This window comes from Tiliqua scincoides, chromosome 4 (assembly GCF_035046505.1).
Source record: "Tiliqua scincoides isolate rTilSci1 chromosome 4, rTilSci1.hap2, whole genome shotgun sequence".
Taxonomy (NCBI): domain Eukaryota; kingdom Metazoa; phylum Chordata; class Lepidosauria; order Squamata; family Scincidae; genus Tiliqua; species Tiliqua scincoides.
The window spans coordinates 72,034,368-72,045,791 of record NC_089824.1 but is presented as its reverse complement, the minus strand read 5'-3'; the positions used below and the strand labels follow the sequence as shown (position 1 = coordinate 72,045,791).

General features: G+C 44.8%; 1 protein-coding gene across 1 annotated transcript in view; it reads right to left on the bottom strand.

The window, feature by feature from the left end:
- Positions 1-8,798: 8,798 nt before the first annotated feature.
- Positions 8,799-11,424, bottom strand: part of LOC136648338 (cytidine monophosphate-N-acetylneuraminic acid hydroxylase-like) — a 40,214-nt gene continuing 37,588 nt past the window's right edge. Inside the window, exons 12-13 of the mRNA XM_066624448.1 lie at positions 10,373-10,488; positions 8,799-9,051 (exon numbers count right to left, since the gene is read on the bottom strand). Coding sequence (XP_066480545.1) covers positions 8,799-9,051; positions 10,373-10,488 — 369 coding nt within the window. The remainder of the gene's footprint in view (positions 9,052-10,372; positions 10,489-11,424) is intronic.

Sequence of the window (11,424 nt, the reverse complement as noted above, 5' to 3'; positions counted from 1 at the left end):
ATATTAATACTTGTGTACCCCCGCAGCTTGGGGATATCGCTCAATAATAATTAATTCATATTTCTTTTTCTTTCTTTTACTCCTATCATTCATCCAAATTCACATATCCCCTTTCCCTCAAAAAAAATATTCCATTTTTTAATACTCTACATCAGGGGTGTCCAAACTTTTTGGCAGAAGGGCCACATCATTTCTCTGACACCCGGGGGGGGGGGGGTTAATTTACATGTCAAATTTGAATAAATGTACTTAAATTTACATAAATGAATATATTAGAGATGGAACTTATATGAATGAATGAAGGTCTTGGAATAGTTCAAGCCCTATAAAAGGCCTTGCACAAAGCAAGTCTAGCCTATCTGTCACTGCTGCTACATCACAGATGTGAAACAGCAAGCAGTGGAAGGAGCCCTCATCTCACAGCTCGTGCAAGAGGTTGTACAGTCACCCTCACGCTGAGAGCAGTTGTGTTGTGCCAGCAAGTCTCTGGAGGGGCAGAGGCTCATTGGAGACTGGGGGTTCCTTGTGGGCTGGGTTGGGAGTCCCTAAGGGCCGCAAGTGGTGGTTTGAGCACCCCTGCTCTACATGTTTGTCAGTCTCATGAAGTGGTGTAGTGTAAATTTTGAAGTGTAGAAGCTCACTTAGCCATTAATACAGGCTATCAATCTGTGGAATAAAGCTTTTTCAACCTGTTTAATTTTTGTGTAGGTGGGAATTATTGAGTCTACATGCAATGGGATCCAAGTCACTTCTTAAAATAACATAAAGGATTTTGATGGGTGATTTGCATCAAATCATCTAGTTCCAGAGTGCCAAAAGAATTTCAGAATAGCTTAATTGCCCAAGCCTATTTTTCCCTCCCATACTTCCACCAACTCATTTTTCCAAAGAAGAATGTGAAGTGTCAGAATCAAAAGAAAGAACACCAGCATGTTATCTCACCATGCTTTTACTTTGAAATATTACTGTGGCAAATGAGACTTTCAATTACACAGTAAAAATGCACGCTGCTGAGCCAAGTCACACCTAGCGATGTTACTTTGAAACTCCAATCAGCTATAATAAACCCTTGGATCATTAGACAGCAAAGCTTTCTCACCTTCAGCAAGTGGTGCAGTTTTCCCAGCCACTTTTAAAAATGTATACTTGATTGAACTGTCCATCAGAATAAGTGACACAGCAAGAGAAATAATACTTGGAAAAAATAGATATTAACAGCCCAATTCTATGGGCTTTTCTTGGTGGAATGTGCATTCTGCCAGTGCTGGCTGCTGAAAAGCAGCCATAAAGCATACTCTGGCAAAGGGCTGAATAGTACCCTGCCAGACTGCTGGTGGGAAGGCTGGATCCTTCCCACGCACATGTACAGAGTGCCAGCTGTCCTCTAAGGAAGGTAAGGTGGTGGGCCAGAGGAATGAGGGATCAGGCAGGCTGTGGGAGGGAGTGGATTCAGCTATGAGAGCGTATGCTGGATCCTACCCCCTGCATCAGTAGTCTCCTGCTGTCTTTCCTCAGACTTGTGCCTGCAAAATTGCTGGTGCAGGTCCAAGGAGACCCACTGCAAGGTGGAAGGTTTACAGGGGAGAAAGGGGGTTTAAATCCTCTTTCCCTTCTGAAACCTTCAGTTCCACACAGACCCCACTGGGCACAGTGGGTGCTTTATTGGCTTAGCTGCAAAAGCAGGGGGGGAGGATAGTATTGGCCTGTAACTGGTATTAAAGTACATTGATTCTTCAGTGACCATCAGGCAGAAAATCTCTTCATAGAAAAAATAAATAATAATTATAGCACCATCCATATACATAATGCTTTACAAAGAATGAGATCCCTGCCCCAAGGGGCCCACAATCTAGATATCGATGTAAGGGAGACAACAATGGAAAGGAAGGGAAATGGGGTAAACAGAAGATCTGCTTTTTTCCAATGATACATACTTTGGCCAAGTTACAGTCGTGTATGGGGAGAACAGCGCTTACTGGAATTAATATCCTTTTGCCTGAAAATAATGGATTTTAGCTAAAACACAATTTCATTTAAAAACATGTTTCAAACATCCTTCTTCGTAATCATCTAGTATTCTCTCTCCCCCTGCCCCTAGGGGCAGTATTTTTTGCACTGCGGAGAAACAAATTCTAGCCAAATTTAGCTTCTGAACTGGGTATAAGAGGGGATTGAGTCTGTCCTGCTCTCCCTAAACAGAAAGAAGCACCTGACTTGGTGAAATATGAGATTTATTTTTACTCAGCAATTCTTTGAACTATTTCTCCAACCCCAAGAAGGGGTTCCAGCATGCTCCTTCGCAGCATGGGCCAAGTGGCCCCACTGCACCAGCACTGGTAAGGATTGGGCTGCCTGTCCGTGTCAGCTATGTCAGCAGTGTATGCAACCAATGGGGGGACATTTTGAGCATAAGGCATAAAGAAACAATTGGGTCAAGCAACTGCTTCTGTGTACATATGCGGCATATGTGTGAATTATAGCTAAATGTATGTGATGGATATGCAGTGACTGTCGGGGCTGGTGAGGCATAGTGACACCTAGCCCAGTGACCTATAAGTGACGTCACTTCCAGAAGTGACGTCGCTTCTGGGTCACCTCTGGACACGGCCGCTCCAGTTGCATCTAGAGGTATTCTGAGGGATGGAGAGGCTGTTCCTGCTTCTTTGCCCATCAGAAGGCTTTCTAATGCCTCCAGTAGACCTTAGAAAGGTACGTCCAGTTTTTTTGTAAAACCATAATTACCTTTCTAAGGTCTTCCAGAGTTGTACTGAGGGCCAGAGAGACCATGCATTTGGCTGCCAGAGTTAGGTGAGTCATGTTAGGTCATGTGAGGCACATCCTCTTTTGCCTCTAGTAACCACACATCCCTGATATGTGACTCTATATACTGGGTGTACATTTTCTTGAGATGCCATAATCACAGAAAATGCAGTCCTAAAAAGCAAACATCTGATGGGTACTACACATAAAACATAGAAATATGTGTAATAACCTTAGCTATCACCATCTATAGCAAATTATCAATTGGTGTCTGGTAGAAATATCTAAAATATGTTCACCAAATATGTTTAAATGACACTTCCTCTGGGGAGACAGCAGTCAGTCAAAAGAAATTTATTTAATGCTAATGAGAAGTTCTGAGAAACAAAGCAGAATTGCTTGTTACCTACACTTTTGTTCTGCCTTCCCCAGTACTCCCACTAATAGGCTGATCCTGTTACCATTTCCATTAAAGCTAATAGCTAACTGAAAAAAGATTGGCTTGCCAAGCAACACATTCATGTTTCCGTGCAAGGCTTTTTGGAAACCTTAAAAGACATCAGAATAGTTTTCATACCCTTTTTTCTGATTAGTTTTGATTGGTGTAATTGATTACTAAATTGTCTTCTGAAAGTTCCTGATGATATTTTGTTCTTGCAATGGTTTCTCATTTCTCTCTCTAGGATCTGTGTTTCAAATGTGCAGTTAGGGCAGGGCACATTGTATCTGACTTGCTTCTCTGTTTCTGCTTTGAGAAATTTTAGTTCAAATGTAGTCACTTAAGCAAGTGGATTTCCACAATCTCAGTTACACTCCTTCACTTCTTAGGTACATCTCTACCTCTTAGCCTGTTTCTGGAAACACAGGGAGTGATTTTTGTTAATGGCCTAGTTTCACCCATTTTTGAAAAGTGCTCCCAGAACAAATCTGCACAGAACATATGTGTGCTTCCAGGTTAGTTCTTGAGCAATAAAATGGAAACAAGGCAGTTTCCCCTGCCCAATAGTACAAGAAGGCATGGGGTTTTCTATGCTAACATCAATCTTTAACTAGCATGAGAATATCATATGTGCTCAGATTGGTTAAAACTACTATCTATCATCCTGGAGCTCTGACATACCCAAATATACCCTGCACTCTGTTCTGGGTTCGTGATTTGTGTGCTGTGTAGCAGTCTTGAAACATGAATTATTAAAAATCTGTGCTGTCATGGCATACAAACCTAGTTTTGGAAGTCCCACATGGCATTCAGTTTATCCGAGTCCATGCAGTGCTATTCTTGCGCCACCTGCTGGCCAATTGTGTTATTTTGGTACCACGCAAAATTTCTATATTAAACTTCTCTGTGTAATGTTATTAAAAATATGTAAGCATTCCTGTATGAAGAGACCACGAAGCCATCTTTTGGCTGTTTTTTTAATAACCCATGAGCCTTTTAACACAGATGAAAAAATACTTTGCTCAAAGCTCTCCTTGTGCAACCTGCCTATTGATTTTATATAATGTGATGTTGTCTTAAGTTGATGTTGTCTTCCTCTTTGCCGACGATGCAGCTATCACTACCCACTCTGCCAAAGATCTCCAGCAGCTCATGGATCGTTTTAGCAAGGCCTGCCAAGATTTTGGACTGACAATCAGCCTGAAGAAAACACAGGTCATGGTTCAGGATGTGGACTCACCTCCCTGCATTACAATCTCTGCGCATGAACTGGAGGTTGTCCATGACTTTGTGTACCTTGGCTCAACGATCTCCGACACTCTTTCTCTCGATACCGAGCTAAACAAACGCATCGGTAAAGCAGCTACCACGTTTTCCAGACTCACAAAGAGAGTCTGGTCCAACAAGAAGCTGACGGAACATACCAAGATCCAGGTCTACAGAGCTTGCGTCCTGAGTACACTTCTGTACTGCAGCGAGTCATGGACTCTTCACTCACAACAGGAGAGGAAACTGAATGCTTTCCACATGCGCTGCCTCCGACGTATTCTCGGAATCACCTGGCAGGACAAAGTTCCAAACAACACAGTCCTGGAACGTGCTGGAATCCCTAGCATGTATGCACTACTGAAACAGAGATGCCTGCGTTGGCTCGGTCATGTCGTGAGAATGGATGATGGCCGGATCCCAAAGGATCTCCTCTATGGAGAACTCGTGCAAGGAAAGCGCCCTACAGGTAGACCACAGCTGCGATACAAGGACATCTGCAAGAGGGATCTGAAGGCCTTAGGAGTGGACCTCAACAAGTGGGAAACCCTGGTCTCTGAGCGGCCCACTTGGAGGCAGGCTGTGCAACATGGCCTTTCCCAGTTTGAAGAGACACTTGGCCAACAGTCTGAGGCAAAGAGGCAAAGAAGGAAGGCCCATAGCCAGGGAGACAGGCCAGGGACAGACTGCACTTGCTCCCAGTGTGGAAGGGATTGTCACTCCCGAATCGGCCTTTTCAGCCACACTAGACGCTGTTCCAGAACCACCTTTCAGAGCGCGATACCATAGTCTTTCGAGACTGAAGGTTGCCAACTAGGTCTTAAGTGTATAGCCTTGTCCAAGGGCCCAGTCTCACAACCACGGCAGTGTGTGATAACTGTGTAAAACATCAAGGCTGTGCAAGTCTGTAGCCCATTTCAGCCCATGGTAAGCAGGTGGCCTGCCACATGCTAAAAATCTTCTGGCATGCCACACAACTAACCCACATTTAAGATGCTTCATCACGTGCCATAAACTAAATCTAGACTATGGCAACAGCTGCTCACTGCTGGTTCACTGTTAACTTGAAGCAGGCTGAAATCCGAACGGGCCAGTTTTTTCCTATGCTTGTCATACGTGTAGTTGCAGACATGGCCCCTGTGCTGCCCTGTGTCACAGGACTGCAACATGCCGCCTCTTGCATCACACCAAGGCCCCCCCCCCCCCCGGGATACTTACCCAGCCATACGGAGCTTTGCGCAATGTTCCTGGGTGTTCCAAAAGCCTTCTGAGGCCTCCAGAGTGCCATTAAACAGGACTTTCCAATGGTTTTCCATTGGAAACCAGAAGTCCTGTTTAAGGATGCTCCAAAGGCCAAAGAAGGCTCTCGGAGTGCCCAGGGATGTAGCATGGGGCTTTTCCTGGCCATGGAATGACTCCAGGGGTGGGCAGAGGTTGCAGCAGTGGCATGGTGGGTGGTGGCAGTGGGAGCAGCGTGGCAGGTGCAGCAGTACCAGCCCCACAGGGCCCACAGGTGTGGAACCCCAGGACCACCACTGCATACGTGGTAATTGTTGGGATAAAAAAAAGTGATTCTTGCTCCTTGTAATCATTTCTTTTGTAGGACTTTCTGGGCCATCTTTTCATCTAAGAAGCAATCTTGGGGCAGAGTGGGAAATACATTTTTCATAATACAGAAGCATTGTCTCCAAAGAGGTTGAGTAAAATTCTCATGTATTTTTAAATGACGGACTAACCAGCTGGCAATGTGACACTTGTTTTTCAAAAAGGCAGTATTATTTTTTATATTAAACTACACTTAAGATCCAAGACTGCAATTCATGGTTGCTAAACTGCTACCAGCTGAGTTTACCTTTTAAACAGTTAATGCCAGCAACGTTATAATATTAAATGTAAGCTAACTATAGAATGCTTTCCTTATCAAGTCCTCCAAACCACTTTAATCAGATTGCAGTAACGAACAATTAAACCCACCTCCTGCATTCTACCATCAGAGGCCACTACTAAAAGCTTCCGCAAAAGTCAACAGGATAAGTGACGTTTTAGCCTAAAATAAGACTGATAATTAGTTTTTGAGAGGGGGCTCTGTGGGGCTGGAGATCAAGCAAGGCAACTGTGATACGTTAAAGAAAGTGTCTCAGAATTTTGGGAAAGGACTGAACGGCCAAAGACTCTGCGTCATTGCCACATTAAGCATGTCAAGTGAGACCATTATTCATGACTCAAGTATTCTTACAGAGTCAGTGGGGTGCCCATGACATGAATCATGCTTAGCTTGACTTTGCAAAGAATGTAATGACATGTACCCTACCACACTGCACTTCTATATGCCCTCATATTTGGAAATTAATGAATGGGTAGTCACTCACAGTCACTCAACTTCATTTCAATTATCGCAGCAACTGAGCAATATTGAATGGCATGGTTGGATTTGATTAGCTGCTTAGTGTGAGAGAGTCATAAAAATGTGCCTTAGTGCCTACTGGTATAATCTCCTTATTTGGGGGAGCTTTTTTAACAGCAGCAGTTGTTTTTCCACATACGGTTCTTTTTTCAGAGAATCACAGTTGTCTGGGGAAAAACTATTCATCTATCTCCATTCATCCCAGATTTTGAGGGTGTGGTTTGAGCACTGGCTGAAGGCCTATTGCTTACACCATACCATATCACCTTGTCTAATTAATACCAGTTCTTTGTCTCCAAAGTCTCCAGTTCTTTGCTTTTTGTGGGGGGCTTTTGTACCTAGGCCGGTAGCATAGCCAGGGGTGCAGTAAGTACCGCAGGTGCCACCCCCTGTGTAAACGCCACCTCCCAGTCGCTTTTGGAGACATTGGAGCAGCAAGAGCAACCTGCAGGTGCTCACTGAAGGGGCGTATTCCTATTCCCATATTGCAGCTGGGGTTGAGAGGGAGAAATGGCTTGTCAAAAGCCACCTAGTGAGTTCATAACAGAGGCAGGGTTTAAACCAGGGAAATCCTGATTCACAGCTCAGTTGCTTGGCCATTACCTTAGGCTAATTCTCTTGTTATGTTAACTGTTGCCATTTGACAAAGTTGGGGTCAACATTGTCAGTCAGTTGCAAGAAGTCCTCAAGAAAGCCACTGGTGATCATCTGTGCCCAAACCCCTTCTATAATAGTGATGACATCACTGGGACTTTAAGGGGTGGCTTGCCAAGGACCATGTTCCCCCCAGAACTGGCCCTGGAGGAAGTCCTTATCTGGTAAATGATTTGGTAGGACTTGAAAGAAATTTAAATTCAGAACATTCATGTGTATCACTGTTATACCAAGACAGGAGGAATGGGTCAATGGCCTTTTTACGGGTGTGGTAATATTCTCAACAGTGTCTGTGCAACATATGCAAAACCCAATTTAAACTAACAGGCTTGGGTTGGATCCAGACCTTAGTTTGAATCCAAAGACATGCATGGGCATATCCAGTGCAATTGCTGACTTTTTCAATTTGAGGGCCAAATCTTATCCAACTTTCCAGCACTGATGCAGTTGTACCAATGGGGTGCTTGCTGCATCCTGAGCTTGGAGGGTGTAGTCATTGAGGCTTTCTCAAAGTAAGGGAAATGTGTTCCTTTACCAAGCAGCTTCACTGTGGCTGCATCGGTGTTATAAAGTTGGTTGGGACTGGGCCCTGAGTAACAGATCCCTATACCATATCACAAATTTCTTTTCAAACTTCAAGGAAAGTTTGAAAAGCAGTGTGTGATATGAGAGTCTGGCACACGTACTCCTGGAAGGATGCAGCACAAGTCCCATTAGTAAAGCTATGCCAGTGCTGGAAAGTGGGTTAGGATTTGGACCTTTATTGGATTTTGCCAGCAGGGGTTCAAACTTTATAGCATCATAGGGTATAATGATATCATTGCTTCTACTAGGACTGATTCTGATGAAAAGTTTATGTTAGGTGCCACTTTAAATTTAAGCCTTTGGAATTTGCAACTCTTATAGTAGTCTCAGTGTATACCAAAAGCAAGAATCAGCATGTCTTCTAGCTGCTTTGAATTTTAATTGTATGAAAATGATCACCATTGTATGAAAATGTACAATACACTACCATACAATACACTAAATTGTATGAAAATGATCACTTTGAGTCACTATAGCTATAACTACCTTAGAAAGAAATGGAAACAGGCAATCTTCATGAAATTTATCTGTTGTATTTTATGTCTCAAGGAATAAAGGTACAAAACAGTTGAAACTGTATTGTTATTAACTATATTTTTAAACTGTATTAACTATATTTTATAAGCTATCTTAAAATATTGAACAATTTCAGCTCCATACTTCAGGTAGCATTAGCAGAAAATCCAGTGATCAAAGGCTGGGTGGGTAGAGATCCTGAATTATGTTTGGAAGATAATCAAAGTAGTACAAGGAAACAAAGACCATTTTTGCAGTGACCATGACAGAATATGTCCCTGTTACCCTTTTCCATGGAGGATGAAGGATGAAGTACTCATCACTAATTCCCCTTATTGGCTTTACTTCGTGTTGTTTGCACTGGGCCAGGAACAATGTCCAGTCAGGTGGTGTCAGAGGAAGTTTTATTTGGAAATGATTCCAAAACCTTCAAAAATATATGAAAATAGATTAGTATCTCAGACTTACAGAGTGTCCTGTGGCTCACCCCCACACAGAGTAGTCTCATGGAGAGGGAGTAATGTATGAGCAGATAAGACCATGTGGCTTCCCAGCAGCCATTTGTGTGAGCACAGGGAGGCCTGTTTTAACTACTTGGCCGCCGCTGCCAATAGTGCTCCTCTTCCTGCTTTTCTTGCTCCCTACATCTGAAGAGACAGAGGATGGGGAAGGAAAGGTGGAAGGAATAGAGTGACAGGCTAGAGCAGCATTTCTCAATATGAGGGTGGCGACCCACCAGTGGGTTGCAATATGATGTGTGGTGGGTCATGACCCAATGTTTGCTGTAGCACTGCAAAGCCTTACTGGGAGGCTGGACCTGCAACCCCCTCCATTGGCCTCTGCTGGCACCAGAATACCTTGTGGAAGCTCCTGGAAGTGACTCTGGCTTGTGCCCATGACTTCTTGTTTGCTTCCACAAAGCATTCTGGGGCCCGTGGAGGCCAATGGAATGAGCCATGGGCCCAGCGCAATCCAGAAGCAGCCTCCAGTGGCTTCCAGCAATGCTTTGTAGTGTGACAGCAACCAATGGGTTGCGAACCAGTGTGGAGGACAAGGTGGGTCTCAGCAGCTTAAAGTTTGGGAAAAACTGGGCTAGAGCATCTTCACTCCAAATTAGCACTCTAGTCCAGTGTTTCTCAACGTTTGTCCTCCACTGAACCACTTCACATGGTTCACCATTGGAAGTAACTGGTGATGAAATCATTGCCAGTTACTTCTGGGTTGGGAGGCCAGATGTGATGCAACCAAGACCAATAAGAGGCTCAGGGTGGACATGAGGGCTTTTTCAAGTGTGGAAAAGAAAGCTTTGGAGCTCTGTCTGCCGAGCCAAGCCTCCTACTGCTGTTGTGTCATGTTACCGGTCTTGCTGCTGGGTGGCAAGTATCCAGGGGTCCCGCAAGTACCACCAGACACCATCTCAAGTACCACTGGTGGTACCTGTACCACTGGTTGAGAAACACTGCTCTAGTCCTCTCACACTTCCTCCCTCCTTTTGGCCTGTACAAAAGACAAGGAAGAGGAGGAAGAAGTTAGAGGAGAAGTAGCAATGGCAGTGGTGCTGCCACTGGGTTAGGAAGGGTGGGGAGTTGTATGGATAGTTAACGGGTCACTGGCACAATGGGGCAGAGGAGGTTCTGCTTCTGCCAGTCCACACTGGCTCACTGTGACTCATTGGTGGGCTAGTTGTGTTAAACACTGACAACAAGCATGGCAACAATATTAGGAATACTGTACAGTAGCAGGCTTACTGGTGATGGTAGATGTCAGGGTCACGTTGTAGCCGAGTTTGGAATCCTATATACAGATCATCCCAAAGTAATCCATGCTTGACGACGTGTCTCATGACGCTAACCCGGGTTCTTATCTGTAGCAAAACAAAAAACAATTAAAAAAAACCCCATCTGTACAGATTCAACGAAAAGCTATTGGGAATCTTTTTGCCCTTGACAAGTGCAGACAGGCCTGGCCCAAGCAAGACCAGCACCTGAAGTGGTGCCTACATTTTTGGCCCCTCTTAAATTGGTTTGTGTGTATGTGTTAGTGTAGGCATAGGCATGCACTACAGCCCCCTCACTTATTATCCCCTGGGGGCTGGGGCTAAGAATAGGCCCTCAGTTTGGCTGTACTTGTCGTAAGAGGCGACTAAACAGCCACCGGGTAGATGGGACTCGTTAGCCTGGGAAGGCAGCTCATCTGAGAGAAGGAAAACTCTGATCCCAAACCTCCACTGCCTTGTGGCTACATCCAGTTATGGAAAAGGCTTCAGGAGTCAACCTCGAGGCAAAATCCGGATCCGGAGTCCCTGAGGCAGTTCATGGCTGAACACAGTCACGTTCTGGCAACTCCTGCGACGCCGCTGGAACCAACCGTATTGGCCTCTGCCTTTCCATTGGACCATTTCAGCGACGTGGAGAGGGGGGATTTGCTGCATGGGTAACAGCCTATCCTCCATACCTACTTTACCCAGGCTTTGCGCACTGGAGAGGACACTCTGTTCCAGAACCACCATTCAGAGCGTGACACCATAGTCTTCCGAGACTGAAGGATGCCAAATAGTAATAGTACAGCCCCCTCATCATCACTGACTCCACCCACTCCTCCTCCTGTGCTGTCCATATCTTCAGAACAGGCTGGTCAGGACGAGCCTTCCTCTCCAGAATCCTCTCACACAGCCTGTTTCAGAGGAGTAGGAGAAGGAGGAGGAAGAGGAGGTAGAAGTAGTGACAGTGACAGGGTGCCAGGGGCACTGCTATGATCCTTTCACCTGAAATGATCAGGAACAGAACTGAACAGAATCACA